The sequence below is a fragment of the Mesocricetus auratus genome, unplaced genomic scaffold (genome assembly GCF_017639785.1).
Source record: "Mesocricetus auratus isolate SY011 unplaced genomic scaffold, BCM_Maur_2.0 Super-Scaffold_100006, whole genome shotgun sequence".
Classification (NCBI taxonomy): Eukaryota; Metazoa; Chordata; class Mammalia; order Rodentia; family Cricetidae; genus Mesocricetus; species Mesocricetus auratus.
This window is the reverse complement of record NW_024429190.1, coordinates 25,282,397-25,299,031: the sequence shown is the minus strand read 5'-3', so window position 1 is coordinate 25,299,031 and position 16,635 is coordinate 25,282,397. Positions and strand designations below refer to the sequence as shown.

Genomic DNA, 16,635 nt, shown 5'->3' with positions numbered 1-16,635 from the left:
CATGTGAGCACTTAGTGCTATGAACTTCCCCCCATAGCACTGCTTTCAAAGTGTCCCATAGGTTTGGGTATGTTGTGTCTCCATTTTCATTGAATTCGAGGAAGTCTTTAATTTCTTTTTTTATTTCCTCTTTGACCCAGGGATGGTGCAGTTGAGCATTATTCAATTTCCATGAGTTTGTAGGTTTTCTGCAATTTGTGTTGTTGTTGAATTCTAATTTTAAGGCATGGTGGTCTGATAAGATGCATGGAGTTATTCCAATTTTTTTGTAGCTGCTGAGGTTTGATATGTTGCCAAGTATGTGGTCGATTTTTGAGAAGGTTCCATGTGGTGATGAGAAGAAGGTATATTCTTTTTTATGTGGATGAAATGTTCTATAGATATCTGCTAATCCCAGTTGGGTCATTACTTCTATTAGACCCTTTGCTTCTTTGTTGAGTTTTTGTCTGGTATTCCTGTCTAGTGGTGAGAGTGGTGTGTTGAAATCTCCCACTATAACTGTGTGGGGCTTTAGATGAGATTTAAGTTCTAATAATGTTTCTTTAACGAATGTGGATGCCTTTGTATTGGGGGCATAGATGTTCAGGATAGACACTTCATCTTGGTAGGTTTCACCTGTGATGAGTATGTAATGACCTCCTTCATCTCTTTTGATTGATTTTATTTTAAAGTCTAGTTTGTTAGATATTAGGATTGCTACCCCTGCTTGTTTCTTGGGTCCATTTGATTGAAAAATTTTTTCCCAACCTTTAACTCTCAGGTAATGTCTGTCTTTGAGGGTGAGGTGTGTTTCTTGTATGCAGCAGAAGGAAGGGTTCTGTCTTCGAATCCATTCTGCTAGTCTGTGTCTTCTTATGGGTGAGTTAAGGCCGTTAATATTGAGGGATATTAATGACCATTGATTGCTCATCCTTCTTCGATTTGCGATGGTTGTTGGTGGTGGAATTATGTATGGAATTTCACCCCTTTGTTCTTTTGGCTGTTGGTAGAGAGGGATTCTCTAATGCTTATGTTTTTCTGGTTGTAGTTAGCTTCCTTGGGTTGGAGTTTTCCTTCCAAAATTTTCTGTAGGGCTGGGTTTGTGGACACATATTGCTTGAATCTAGTTTTGTCATGGAATATCTTGTTTTCTCCGTCTATAGTGATTGAGAGCTTTGCCGGGTATAGTAGTCTGGGCTGGCATCCATGGTCTCTTAGTGTAGGTAGAATATCTATCCCTTTCAGCGTTTCCATGGAGAAATCAGGTGTAATTCTGATAGGTCTGCCTTTATATGTTACTTGACCTTTTTCCTTAGCTGCTCTTAATATTCTTTCTTTATTCTGTATGTTTGGGGTCTTGATTATTATGTGGTGACGGGATTTTTTTTGTGGTCCACTCTATTTGGTGTTCTGTAGGCTTCTTGTACCTTCATTGGCATGTCTTTCTTAAGGTTGGGAAAGTTTTCTTCTATGATTTTGTTGAATATGCCTTCTGCCCCTTTGAGGTGGATTTCTCCTCCTTCTTCTATACCTATTATTCTTAGGTTTGGTCTTTTCATGGTGTCCCATATTTCCTGGATGTTTTGTGTTAAGGATTTGTTGGATTTAAGGTTTTCTTTGGTTGATAAATCCATTTCTCCTAGTGTATCTTCAACACTTGAGATTCTTTCTTCCATCTCTTCTATTCTGTTGGTAATGCTTGTATTGGTAGTGCCTGACTGTTTTTCAGCTTTTCTATTTTCTGCCTTTCTTCAGATTGTGTTTTTTTTAATGTCTCTATTTCAGTTTTCAACCCTTGCAGTGTTTTCATTGCTTCTTGCAATTTTCTGTTTATCTGTTCGTCCGTTTGTTGCCTTTTATGAATTTTTTTGGTTTGTTCTTTCTTCCATTTCTTGCATTTTTTGGTTTGCTTTTTGTTCCATGTCTCGCATTTTGTGCTTTGTTTCTTCTTCCATTTTCTGCCTTTTTTGGTTTGTTTCTTCTTCCATTTTTTTCATTTTTTGCTTTGTTTTTTCTACCATTTCTTGCATTTTTTGCTTTGTTTCTTCTTCCATTTTCTGCCTTTTTTGGTTTGTTTCTTCTTCCAATTCTTGCATTTTTTGCTTTGTTTTTTCTTCCATTTCTTGCATTTTTTGCTTCATTTCTTCTTCCACTTCCTGCCTTTTTTGGTTTGTTTTTTCATCCAATTCTTGCATTTTTTGGTTTGTTTTTTCTTCCATTTCTTGCATTTTTTGGTTTGTTTTTTCTTCCATTTCTTTGAGGGATTTTCCAATATCCTCTTTTAGGGCCTCTATCATTTTCATGAAAGTGCTTTTAAGGTCGTTCTCTTCTGCTTCGTTCACATTGGAATGTTGGGGTCTTGCTGGTGTGGAGTCTCTAGAATCTGGCGGTGTCATATTTGTTTTTCTGTTGCTGACTGTGTTTTTGTATTGTCTCTTTCCCATCTCTTCTTCTAGTGGGTGCAGAAAGAGCCCCTTACTGGTCTGGGGACCAGAGTTCCCTTTTGGTGGGTGCGAGCAAGTCCAATAATCTGGTGGTTCTTCTATTCCTTGTCCAAATGCTGGTCCGTGGGTGGAGAAGAAGAACAGGAATCTGGGGCGCTTAGCCTCCTACCTGGTCCCCTGGATCCTATGCTGGGTCCTGTTGTACCTGATCCGGAACAGCTACTCCCCTGGTCTCCCTGGCTCCTCTGGTTTCCTGGTCTCGTTGGTGGGAGAGAAGATCTGGAGTCTGGGGTGCTTGGCTCCCGCCAGGATTGGGAGCTCTGTGCAGTTCCCAGGTGATCTGCAGGCACTGGAACACTGGCCGGGAAGCTGGCCTGTTTACCGGATGCTGCCGGAGGGATAGCTACTTCCCTGGACTCCCAGGCTCCTCTCATTTCCTGGTCTCGATGGTGGGAGAGAAGATCTGGAGTCTGGGGTGCTTGGCTCCCGCCGGGATTGGGAGCTCTGTGCAGTTCCCAGGCGATCTGCAGGCGCTGGAACACCCCGATTCCGTTCTTTCCCTTCCCCACGTTCCTCCCTCCTCTCGTTCCCCTCTTCCCTTTCTTCCATCATTGCTTGGAGCCTCTGAGATCTGAAACAGGACTCCCCCCTTTTCTTAGACCTAGACTCAGACCCAGAAGAGACAATGAAATGGAATAGTTCAGGCAGTGTATGGCTGCATCTTGACAAAGGGACAATACCACCAAGGGTCATCTGCTCAGGGCAGTAATATGTGGGCAAGAAGCTTGCCCCCCACACCACCAAGCATGGAGGAAGCACCAGGCTGGGTGAGCTACCTGCTTGGTTGGAAGGTTTATAATACAAATTTAGTGTCTTGAATAGGACTTCTTAGGGTATCTGTTTCCTTAGGAATAAGTTTTGTCGGTTTATTTTTGTCGAGGAATTTGTATGCTTCATCTGTTTTTGAGTGTTTCACTCCAGAGTTAGTTATTCACTAGTTTTTCTTTTTTCATATTCATACACAGCTGATTATTTTCACTTATGTATTGTGAACCCTGCTGGGCCAGCTCTAAACTACTTCCCACTTTGCTTGTCCTTGGTCATTTAGTTTTTAAAGCACTTCTTTATAAGAGAGAGGGGAGATGGCTCAGGGTTTCATAGAGCTTGCTCTACCTCACACTACATGAGTCTAGAGAGACTGGGGTTTGCACTTTGGTCAACAACTGTAACTTTTCCTCTTGTGCATGACCTCAACCAAGGCTTTTAATCTCCCCAGACCTCGGTTGCCCAGAGCATCAGGCATGGCAAAGCCCAGCAGCACACAAGTGGTGGAGAAAACTAATAGAAAGAAAAGAGATGCTACATGTAATGGCAGTGCCTCTAACCCTAGCACTAAGGAGGCTGAGGTAGAGGAATCTTGAGTTCAATGCTGGCAGAAACAACATAGTGAGACCTTTCCAACTCTACCCTGACACCCCCAGAAAGGATTCCATGCCAGGCATTTGGAACAACATTAGGCACGTAGTATTGACTTAAAAGGGGGTGTCAGTTGTTAAAATTCATAAAATTGAGCTTAAACCTGGGGTCTGGGAATGTAGCTAGTGGTAGAGCACTTTACTACCAGGGACAAGAACCTGCACTTTATTACACAGAGACACACATGTACATGAATGTGCGCACACACACATATGCACTTCTCTGAACACTTTACTAAACTCATCCCTGGATTCAGTGGAGTTGAGATGGAGCCTGAAAATTAGCCTCTGAATTAGAATTAGTTAGAATTTGTGTTTCTGAAAATTTCCCAGGAGATGCTGGAGTTGACTGGTGAAATTGTGGCACCACTCCAAGCCTGTGCCTCACCTCACCCTTGCTGCTATAATAGCCAAGGTGAGGGGGTTTCCAGAACAGAGAATAAAGGCACTGGCCTCCTACAGACAGAAGCATCTAAGTAAGATGAGCCTAAAGAAAGGTGGATATGGTGGCACATCCTTGTAATCTCAGCACTTGAGAGACTGAGGCAGAATTGCCAAGAGTTTGGGGCCAGCCTGGGCTACAGTGAGCTCCAGGCAGTGTGAACTACAGAGTAAGACCCCGTCTCATACAATACAAAACAACCAATGAGTGTCCCTTAGTGGGATAGCCCTGGGTACTGGTTTCTCAGGCAGAGATACCTACCAAAGAGGAAGCCACGTTTAACAAATCTGCTCTAGATCCCACCCCAATTACAGAAAAGCTGAAGAAGGACCTAGAACCCTGAATGCTGAAGAGATATTAAGTAGTCATAATGCCTACTGATGGCGAAGGGAGCCGACCACAGCAAAATGAGTTATTTACAAACCCTCCCCACCCTGTGCACCTACATTGTTGTGAAATAACTCAATATCCATCTAACTGAGGTCATGGGCCTCCCTCCCAGGTGAACCTGAGATAGGAGTTCATCTAAGAAGAGCCAGCAGCCCATCTGGCTGAGATGGAGCAACCTAAATCAGGAGATGCACCATGTGACCCTAGGCGAGTCTTCAAGTGAGGAAAGCAATAATCCCTCACCTGGGAAAAAAAGAAACCACTAAAATGTTCACATACTGCCTGAAAGCGGACTCAGCTGTGGCCCATTAGGATCCTCTTCTAGGTTAAGAACAATGGTAGCTCGTGGTTGAAAAGGCCTTTGTGCCATGGGCTATCCCAGGTATACATGAGCTCAATTCCTCCTTGTAATGACCCTATAAGGTAGGTACCACATCACTTCCATTTAACAAAAGAGGATTCTAGGCCCATGGTCACACAGTTAAAAATAATAGCAAAAGCCAAGAACTTTAGCAGCCTGGCTGTAACTACTACTCTTTTACCTCTTCCGCCCACCTTTCTGGAAAGCCTGGAAAGTGTTCTCCTGGGTTTCAGAGTTCTATGCCTGAGAGAATGCTACCTCTGCATAGGGAGGGGGAGTATTTTCTGGTGCTCCCTCCAGATCTCTTCCTTCTTCCAAGGAAGCTAACTCTTTTGATCAGAGTTCTCCTTTGCTGATGCTGGCTGGAGTGGGAAGAGCCCAAGAAGGGTTCTCATGGTGAGGCTTACCCTGAACTTCATAACCTGGAGACCCCAGGTATCCTTTTAAACTAGGCCACCAAACAGAGAAATGAACCTCAAAGTCCAAGGGCTCAGGCTCAGATTCTGGGTGACCCTGACTATGCTTCCATCCTCACAGGTTGCTAGAGGAGGACCAGAAAGCTCAGAGAGCCATGGAGGTGGAGGCACTCCACCAGGAGCACCGGAAGGAGATGCAGGCCATGGTGGCAGATTTCAGTGGTGCCCAGGCCCGGCTCCAGGCCAGGCTGGCTGCTCTGGAAGCTGAGTGAGCAAAGTCTTGGGCTCAGGTGGGGAGGGACTAGCAGGTTACCATGTGGGGAAGTGACCAACGCATCCTAGTGTCCCTAGGCTTTCGTGGCTTTAAAACCTAGATATTCCCTGGGTTCCAGAAGCTCTTCATTTCCACACAAATGAGGATGGTTGGTCATCCCTCATTTTACTTTGTTTTTCTCACTTTTATAGTTACTTGAAAATTTCATGAATGTATTTGATCATATTCATTCCCATCAAGTATAATTTGTGCTGCCCATATATTCTTGAATGTGTGGCCATCCACTGGAGGAACATAGGTGACATACCAGGAGCTATTCTCACAAATAAAAATGACTCCCTATCCCACAGCTATCATTGCCAGTAGTCCCTCAGCTGGGTGTGGGACGTTGTGTCTGCCTCCTATCTCCATGTTGGGATGTTGCCCATCTTGAGCTTGTTTCATGCATGCTGTCACTGCCATTGCGAGTCTATATGTGACAATGCCTTGCTGTGTCATAACAGTGTTTTCTCACCACCTCTGGCACTTACACTCTTTCTGCCCCCTCTTCTCTCCTTCTCTCTCTCTCTCTCTGTCTCTCTCTCTCTGTCTCTCTCTCTCTCTCTCTGTCTCTCTCTCTCCTCTCTCTCCTCTCTCTCTTCCTTTAATTGAAAATAGATTTTTTCTTACATAACATATATTACTATAGGTCCCTCCTCCTCCACTGCTCCCCATTCCTCCTCACATCCTCTCTGATCCAGATCCATCCCCTTTCTGTATCTCACTGGAAAACAGACAGACTTGCAAGGGATAATAATAAAATATAACATAATATGATAAGGTAAAACCAAGTCTAACACATTGAAATAGGACAAAGCAAACAAACAGAAGTAAAAGTCCCTAAGAAAAGACACAAGAAATGGAAACATACATTGAGACCAGCTCATTCTCACACTCAGGAAACCCATACAAACACTAAACTGCAAGCCAGAATATATATGAAAAGGACCTGTATGGTTAAAAAAAAGAGGCAGAAAATATACATAAGTGAAATAAAAATTAAAAGTAAGATAGGAAAATAAAAAGGAAATGTTCTAACATGACATTATGAGACAAGGCCCCTCCAAACATGCTGTTGAGTGTGTTTTCTGTTGGCCATTTACTACGGGGCATGTGGCCTACCATTAAGAGGAGTTTGTTTCTCCAGTGAGACTCCCTTAGAGAAAACTAAAGTTTCATTTGTAAGTGGTTATCAATTGAAAATAGCTTCTGTATTAGGAACGGGATTATGTTCCCACTTCTCCTTTCAGTCTAGGACACCATCTGGTGCATTGGTGTGTAGACCATGCGCATGCTCCTCAGTCTCTGTGAGTTCATATGATCACAGATCCTGTTGATTTAGAGGGCATTGTTTTCCGGGTGTCCTCCAGCCCCCTGGCTCTTACAATCTTTGAGCCTGCTTCTCCGCAGATGTCCCTGAGCCCGGAGGGGATTTAGTGAAGATATCTTGTTTAGAACTGAGAGTTCAAAGGTCTCTCACCCCCTGCATAATATCTGGCTGTGTCTCTTTGTATCTGTCCCATCTACTATAGAAGGGAGCTTCTCTGAAAATGGCTGAGCAAGACACTAATATATGAGTATAGCAAGACACTAATATATGAGTATAGCAAGGTGTCATTAGGAGTCATTTTATCGATACTTTTTTTCTTTTCTTTTTTTTTTTAAACAGTAGTATTTATTTTACCCTAGATCACTGGGCAAACTAGTCTCAGGTTCTTGGTTACACTTCAGTGTTGGGTATGGGTTCCATCTTGTGGAGTGGGCCTTAAGTAAAATCAGATATTGGTTGACTATTCCCACAAGCTTTGCACCATGCTTGACTTAGTTTATCTTGCAGACAGGACACCATTGTAGATTGAAGGGTTTGTGGCTGGGTTGGTGTTTATTCTTTTCCTTTGATAGCATGCAGAGTAGCTTCCTATACAAAAGACACTAGCACATAGGGGTGAAGGCTCTATTGTATAGCAGCTCAACATCTCATGGTCAGGGAGTTGTGTAGATGTTGTCTTCAGCAATGGGGCTTTGCCATCAGTTTGTGGAGAGCAACTATATAACAGTCTATTTTCTCTGCAACTTTGACTAGTTAATTGCTTCTGTGTTAATTGACATTTACTGCAAACAGAAGCTTCTCTATGTGAGTTGAGGGATGCATTAACCTGTGAAGATTTGTTTTTATTTATGTGTTTATGTAAAGGCACTCTACCCATGTGACAGTACCCTAGAGGGCCAGAAGAGTCTTTCTTGTAGTAGCCTGAGTGATAGTGAAGCTAAAAGAAGGGATGCTTGACAGGGAGACTGGTTAGGATGCGATGCAGTGATCCTTGCTGACAGGTAAAAAATCTCTTCCACGTGATTATATAGCAGAAAGTGAGTTTAAGAACCTGTGCTGTTAAAAACCAGTTTTGACCAAAATCAGTTGCAGTGTGTCTTGCCCAGAGCCACAGGTCTGTTAATCCTCAAGCGGGAGCTGGGACAAGAGGATTGCAATTCCAAAGCCCGCAAGGGCTGTCAAATGAGTTCATGGCCGGCAAGGGCAGTGTAGTGAGATCATATCTCAGAATTTAAAAAAGGGATTGGGGAGATAGCTCAGTGCCTGTTCATGATTTTCAATCCCCAGCACTGAAAGCTACAGTGAAGTGTATCAGCCAAGTTCCATCCAGTGGGCACTTGTCATATGCCCATCGGTCTTGGGGCAGTCAATCTTCACCTCATTGGCTCTTCACAACAAACCACTGTTTCATGCTCACTTTAAAAAGGAAGGAGGTGCTGGGAGCAGTGGCACATGGAGGCAGAGACGGGTGGATGTCTGTGAGTTCCAGGCTAGCCTTGTCTATATGGGGAGGCCAGCCAGGACTACAAGATGGGACCCGGTCTCAACTGCACAACCACCTTCCTCCCTGCAGAAAGAGGAAAGAACCATGACTCCAGAAATGGTGTAATCAATGAAACAATGAAAAGCAGTGGATCCAGGATGAGAAGAGGGGTGGAGTTTTCTCACTCTAACATTCTCATTTGCTCTCGGTAGTCCTCAGCACTGGCTCTCACCATCACCATCCCTGGCCTATTTCCTTTAGGGCTGTGTCTGAAAGGGCTTCTTGACTCTAAGGACAACTCAGGCTGTACTTTGTGTCCCCATCAGATAGAGCAAGAACATCGTGGGCATCAGGGGACCCTGCAGGGTGGGGTAGAAGACTTGTTCCAGAACCAGGCCTGGCCCCAGAAGCCTGACTGCATGTAGAATCTATGTGCACACCCTTTAGTTCTGAAGGGGTGGGAAAAGTGACAGGAGCCAGATCAGGAGTAGGTCCTGGGTGGCCATGCTAAGCACAGTCTCCAGCTTGCCTGTTGAGAAACCTCTGTAGAAGGACTGACTGCCTACTTTGAACAGGCTGAAAGATTCTGGAGAGAAGCCGGGGAAAGGAACTTCACGACCCGAGGACCTGCAGCTCATAGGCCGCCTGCAGACACGCCTGAAGGAGAGAGAAGACATCATCAGGCAGCTCACGGTGAGGCCTAGACCATGTCCAGCACACACAGTAAGGGTGCTTACTTTGAATCTGGCATTTCTGTAGCTGCATAAAATGTTGCTTGTCAACACTTTATTACTTATTATTTCCCCCTATTACTAACAAGTACTCATTAAAAAAAGATACAAGCAAAAAAAAAAAAAGACACCCTATTTCCAAGTTTAACAGCATTTGGTTTGATGTTCTGTTTTTTAACCTACAGAATTTAATAAAAATCCATTCACTCACCTTGAACTTTTAGTAGAATCACTCAAATTTCCCATTGTTGATCTTCCTTTTGTAAGACCAACCACCTGTTTTCTAGTAGCAAACCCATTCCCTAGAACCTTGTAGAATTATTTCCAACTCCTTTGATTCTGTACTTCAAAATCATCAAGACTTTAATCTTTCTTCCTTAGGACCTCTCTCCCCTTGGTAAGTCTTTGACTCTTAGAATTATATTAATAAGGAATAACTACTAACTTGTTAAGTATAGGAAGTTATTGTGGTTATGATTATCTTTTTAATTCCTTCCTCTATCTATCTATCTATCTATCTATCTATCTATATTTAGGTGTGTATGTGTGCATGTCACATATATATGGGTCCCCTGGAGCTGGAGTTACTAGTTTTGTGAACTGCCTGATTATAGGCACTAGGAATTGAATTTATGTCCTCTAGAAGAGTAATAAGTGCTCTTAACCACTGAGCTATCTCCAGACCAGTTATGATTATCTTTAAAGAATAGTCACTTGCAGTGCTGGAGAAACCCACAGAAACAGTTGACTTGACCTAGTGAGAGCACGGAGAACCTAGTCATAAAGCTGGGGAACCAGCATTGGACAGAACCAAGCCCTCTGAATGTGTCTGACAGCTAGGAGGCCAGGGCAGTCTGTGGGACCTCTAACAGTGGAGCCAGTGTTTATCCCTAGAGCACAAAATGAACTTTGGGAACCCATTCCCTATGGAGGGATACTATTGTAGCCCAGATAAGGGAATGAGGGCCTGGATACTCCCCCAAATGATGAGACAAACTTTGATGGTCCCCGTGGAGGGCCTCACTATCCCTGAGAACTGAGTGGGGTGGGTTTGGGGGTCAGTGAGGAGCATGGGAGGATGGGAGGGCGAGGGAATGGGGGAATTGATATATGAATAAGTGCTTCTAAAAGCTGGGCGGTGGTGGCGCATGCCTTTAATCCTAGCACTTGGGAGGCAGAGGCAGGCGGATCTCTGTGAGTTCGAGGCCAGGCTGGACCGACAGCCTCCAAAACAATACAGAGAAACCCTGTCTCATAAAACAAAAAAAAGAGTGCTTCTAAAATAAAAAAATTAAAAATTAAAAAAAAAGAATAGTCACTTGGGTTAAGAGCATTTGTTGTTCTTGCAAGGGCCCAGGCTCAGTTCTCAGCACCCACATGTGGTGTTTCAGTGCTTAGCACCACACAAACCAAGTGTAGCAGCACATACCTGAAACAGATTGGAAGTTCAAGGTCATGTTTCTCCTTAGCTGAATAGTATGTTTGGAGTACATGAGACCCTGTTTCAAACAAAGGCAAGGGAGAGAAAGGTTGAAATTGAGTATGGGAAGGAGTGTTCATTGCTTAATCACTTTAACTTTTGGACTAGACTTTATTTTCAGATTCTCCGTAGAGTTAGAGTGTTTTTCCTTGCAAAGGCAGCTTGCTCTTTCCTTCACTGGTGATATGAAGGCCCTAGATGAAGGTCTTCAGTGACTGGCTGCTCATTGTCACTCACCTACCCTCTTCTCCAGAACTTTCCTTCTGCCCTCCTACCATCTGAACAAAACTGGTAGCACATGCCTAAGCTATCTAAGATCTGGTTGCTTTGATTTTCCAGGAAGAGAGAAGATTTCACTACGCAGCATTCCCCAGTGCAATGTCCCATCGGAATCGGTCCTTTTCTTTCAATCCTCACCCGGGATACTTGACCCCTTCCATGAAGGTAAATCAATTATAACACACCACACAACCTGCAGGTTTCTTTTCTTATCAAATAGCTATAGTATTTTGATGGGCTGGTGGGCATCAGTGGAATAGTTGCTAGAAAAAAAACCACAGGAAGGAGTCTAAACTGCTAGCAAACAGTACTGGAGGATTATGTGTGGCATGTATTTTCTATGGACTTCTGTGTTTTTTGAAACAAATATGTGTCACTATTAATAGTCCATCCAGATGATGTGAGAGAAGGATAATTGTAAGAATGCTCCATTTCTTCTCTTTATCTCTGTCTCATGTGGATTTGTAATGATAAGCATTTTCACAACAACTCTTCATCTCCTACTACAAGATCCCTAAGAGTTGAAAAGAATCAGCATTTCATAGTTCACAGAGTAACAAACCTAGGCTGAGTGGACCCGACAAGATATCACTTGTGGTTAACTTATCCATCTATTGTAGCAATACAACTTGCATTCTAGAGGCTAATGAAGATGAAGTTGAAGACCAGGCAGGGCCAGGCCTTTCTACTATATGACCTCTAAAATATTTTTAAAATGATGAAGCAAGCCTTTTCCTAAGTCTTGGATAGAGATCATAGACCTGTGGGGTTTTGTTAAAGATGAAAAATAAAGATTGGAGAAAAATGGTTTGAAGGGATGGGGGCATAGCTCAGTGGAAGAGCTCTGGCATGCTCGAAGCCCTGGATCTCAGCCCCAGCACTGCAATCAAATTATCAATTAAATTTTTTAAAACTGAGGCATGGTTTCATTATGTAGCCCTGGCTGGCATGGAACTTACTGTGTAGATCAAGCTGGCCTTGAATGCATAGAGACCTGCCTGCCTCTTCTTCCTGCATGTTTCAATTGCTAAAGGCATATGGTAATATGCTTGGCCTTACTAAAGGCATATGGTAATATTCTTGGCCCCCAAACAAGTTTTTAAATAATATATAAGTATATAAATATTTCCCCTTTTCCTTGTCCTCTTTTGCTTTTATAAGAATGCTATCTCCTGGGTGGCACTAACAGCTTTCCTGTAACACAAACAGAAAAAGAAGATGGAGGAAGTGCCCAGCCGAGTGGTCAGCGTGCCAAACCTTGCCTCCTATGCAAAGAACCTTCTGAGTGGAGATCTGAGCTCCAGGATCAATGCCCCTCCCATAACAAAGTCACCCAGCCTGGACCCAAGCCCCAGCTGTGGCCAGCCTTACAAACCCACCCAGTTACTCGATGGGAAAACTGCCACAAGGTGTGGGGGGGGGCGGTGAAGGTGTTACTGTTTCTCAAAGGGCAGGAAAGAAATTGGTGTCTTCTCAGGAACTTACCTGCTAAGTATCTGGCATCTGATCTAAATAGTAGGAGCCTGATCTCGGACAATGGCACTCTACTCAAATGGGAACACTGATGGTAGAAAGAAACCATTGTTCTTTGGAATTCTGGTGCCAGATGTTAGAAGGCCTAATTTTCATGGAATCACTTCATTTAAAGTCTGTATTCAAAATCCATTTTTTTCTTGGCTGTGTGGCCTTGGGCAGGGGACCTCTATAGTTCCCTGTATTTCTATCTTAAAAATGAATTCAGTAGCTTGGTGTTGGTGCCACATGCCTTTAATCCCAGCATTCGGGAGACAGAAGTAGGCAGATCTCTGTGAGTTCAAGGCCAGCCTGGTCTACAGAGCAAGTTCCAGGACAGCCTCCAAAACAATACAGAGAGACCCTGTCTCAAAAAAAAAAAAAAAAAAAGAATTCAATACCTACCTGATCAGATTGGTGTGACTAAAGGAATTAATTCGTAAGATATTCTCACCCTCAGACCTGACACAGAAGTGTGTGCTTTAGCTAAGGCTACTTTTTAGTGTGGATGGTACTGAGGCAATTGGAGCCTCTCGGTGAGTCTGGCTGAGTGTGGACGATGCTGTCTGTTGTACCCTTCTCATCTTCCCGAGACCTGTGGGTTCCCCTCTGTGCACTGTGTTCCTTCTCATCAAGACCTCCATTGAAAGGGCACCCTTTAAATTCTGAGTGTGAAGTCGGCATTTAGAAAGGACCTCCTCTAAAATGCTGTGGTTCCAGACTCTCTGCGTGCCAGCCTGACCATGGCTGTTTAGACTGGTGGGGAGGCAGAGACCTGACGGTTGAGCTGAGGCTAACTTGCTACCCTGAGTGAATGTAGCCCCTTTGGGTTCTGCCTGAGGAGAAAGGTCTAGAGCAGAGCATACCAGTTTGCCAGCTCCTGACTCTCATTGATAGGCACCTCTTTTTCAAGCTATTGTTTTTTTTTAATTACAGCATTTATGGGTCAAGTGTGGTGGTGCATGCCTTTAATCCCAGCATTCTCCAAGCAGAGGCAGGTGAATCTCTGTAAAGTTCTAGGTCAGCACAGTCTAGGTAATAAGTTCTAGAACAGCCAGAGCTACAAAGTGAGACCCTCAGAAAATTTACATTATTTCCTGAGGGAGGGTGGCATCTGCCATTGCACATATATTAATGTCAGAGGACAACTTTTGGAAGTCTGTTCTCTCCTTTTACCACATGGGTTCCGGGAATCAAACATGGGTCCTCAGGCTTGGCAGGCTGCCATTTTATATGGAGCTTCACAAACAAAGACTATTTAGCCAGGTGACAGTTTCATTGCCTGCTCTTTCTTCTTTTGATTAGGCAAATTTCATAGCCTCAGTAAGATGTTCATAACTAAGATTCTACAGAAGGCTCATGTTAGAAGGCTGTTTTGATTAACTATTTTTTTCAAGTTTTTAAAGTTTGGCTGTCTGAAATATGCCTCAAATATGACAATGAATCCTGCAAAATGTATGTCTTTAGTACCAAAACCATCAATCCATCACTGAAAGAATGGAGAGCAGTTGGTGGTTAAAACAAGAACTAGACACTCCCTTCCACTCTTCCTTCACAACTCATTTCCAGCTGCTAACAAAGCTGGTCATGGTCTAGTATCTTTTGAAGGGATATGGAGCACTTAGTTTCTCCTGGAACAATGGTAGGGTATTAGTTTTTACTGAATGAGTTTCAAAATCATGTACATTTTTCTTTGATTTTAGGGCACAAGATGGAGAACCAAGCCAAGCCAAAGAGGCCCCACAGAAGCAAGGCTCTCCGCATCAGGAGTGGTTTACCAAGTACTTTTCATTCTAAACTAGTCCTTGGGATCTGTTCCAAGGAGTACATTGGGATCATTTCAACCATCTGAAGGAGTGAATTAAAATCACCCAACCTGGTAACTATCTGATAGTGACTTACATGTGATAGATAGCTAAACAAAGTGTGGCACTAACATTCCAGTTTCATTGTGACACCTGCCTCATTTACAGTTCTTATAGTTAAGGCTGAAACAAGCCGGTTATTCAAAAGTATCCCTTGGAAAATGCTATTAATCTCTGATGACCAAATTACCCATTGTATTTCTAGTGCTTGTAATGTCACACTCCACTTGGTAGAATATCAGACTTTGACTGCCATATTCTGCTTCAAAAGTATTCTCATTTTTTCTTGGTCATCTCCACTCAAATAATTATGCTATATAGTTCCACATATATAAAACGATAATTTGAAAAGGCACATCTAACCTCAGTATGAAGAGGAATAAAACAAAGCCAATGAAGAAAAAACAAACTAAAAGCATCAAACCTACCAGGAATGGACTGCAGCATGCTTAGACTGCATGTTTTGACCTCCAAGGTCTAGCATGGGCCGCAAACTTCAGAGGGACAACATCTACCTCAAAAGGGACTTTTCAAGATTAAGCAGCCTGAACTAGAATGCTCAGTGAACAACCTTGCTTCACCTGCCACACATCTCAGCTTCAGTGACCATTGTGCAACAGTCTTTTGTGAAGGATTCTAGACTGTCTGTTCTCTATGTCAGACTTTGCTGGACCCCTGTCCTTTGCATCTGGATCTCCTGCCTCAGTTATATGACTTCCCCACTGCATGGACTCCCAGGAGAGCAGGGAACTGCCCATGGTGCTGAACTTGCACTCTGTCTTAACCCTCTGACAGAGCAGATCTGACACCACTTTTAGTGGGTAGATTTTTTTTTTCTCTCTGGTGCTGGCCCAGCAAGTGGCTTATCAACAGATGTCAATTCTATGCATTGTCAAATATTTGCTCTTTCAATAAAATTCTAAACTGGGCAATATAAATGACTAAGCCTTGTATAATTAGATGAAGACAGAGCTTTGAAACAAATTTTACATTAAGTTCAGATTGTCTACAAATAAAATGTAGATAATTAGATCATATTTTTTAAAAATGTAAGTAAAATGAGTTAAAAAGCAAAACAAGACTATGTTTTTTTTTCAGTGTTAGAATTTGAGCACAGGGTCTTTCTTGCCTCTGGTTAGGGAAGTGTTACACTACTGACCTACACTGTCAGTCCTGCTATAGATTTTTGAATACAAACATTTGAAATGTCATATTACTTTTCAGTGCTAACTTTTTGTCCTTCCTGCTCAGGATGAGTGTCTAACATAACTTAAAGACACTGCACTGTTGGGCTGCTATGCTAAAATTTTCAAGATGGGGTAAATTTACAGACAACAGAGATATATTACTTGAGGGCTAAGAATACCATGAAGGTGCTAACTGTGAGAAACCTATGAATCTCCATTATGGGACCTCGTGGTTTAAGTCTCTTTATAAGGGTCCCCGTCCCTTTGGTGAGCACACAGCTTCCAGTGCTTCAACACCCCCCATCTTCACCTCCTAGTACTACAGGCTAAGTGTTTTCTATCCCAACACTTGGGACCAGAAGTGCTTTAGAGTGGTGTAGCACATGGTTAGCATGTGCTAGACCCTGAGTTCAGTCCCCACTATGATAGAAAAAACAGTGAGGTTTTGTATATTTTCAGACTCATGCACATACACAAGTTATATTAAGAATGTGACCCAAATATAAACATGATGATCCCTACATATCCAACCTAGCTTTAGTGCATCTTCATTTTAACCCAATAGTATGTGGAAGTTTCCACTTACTGTGTCAGGTCAGTGCTGGGAAAGTTTAGATTTGGGAACTTTTTGGATTAGGAAATGCCCACTCTGTTCCCACTAAGTATTAAGTTCCAGTATTTGATGATTAGCAGTGAGCACTGTGTTTTTATTGAGGACCTTAATAAAGTAGCTACAGACGGTTCGGCTTTTTTGTTCTGGGCATTTTCCCAGCACTGTAACCTTTGGTAAGGAGCAGCATTGACTGCTTTTCTACTGCCCAGTGTATTATCCTTTTGATTCTGAGACCAAATGCCTGACAAAGGGAATTAGAAAATATGTATCGTTTAGGTTTGGATAGTTCAGTCCACCACTGCATGTTAGGTGTGGGGACAGGCCTGAGCTGGTCA

At 43.0% G+C, this 16,635-nt stretch overlaps 1 protein-coding gene across 1 annotated transcript in view; it reads left to right on the top strand.

The window, feature by feature from the left end:
- The window catches only part of Fam184b (family with sequence similarity 184 member B), a 102,368-nt gene extending 86,934 nt beyond the window's left edge, over positions 1–15,434 (top strand). Inside the window, exons 12-16 of the mRNA XM_040747055.1 lie at positions 5,629–5,775; positions 9,209–9,326; positions 11,184–11,288; positions 12,333–12,532; positions 14,339–15,434. Of these exons, the coding sequence (XP_040602989.1) occupies positions 5,629–5,775; positions 9,209–9,326; positions 11,184–11,288; positions 12,333–12,532; positions 14,339–14,432 (664 nt within the window). The 3' untranslated portion in view covers positions 14,433–15,434. The remainder of the gene's footprint in view (positions 1–5,628; positions 5,776–9,208; positions 9,327–11,183; positions 11,289–12,332; positions 12,533–14,338) is intronic.
- The last annotated feature ends 1,201 nt before the right edge of the window (positions 15,435–16,635 follow it).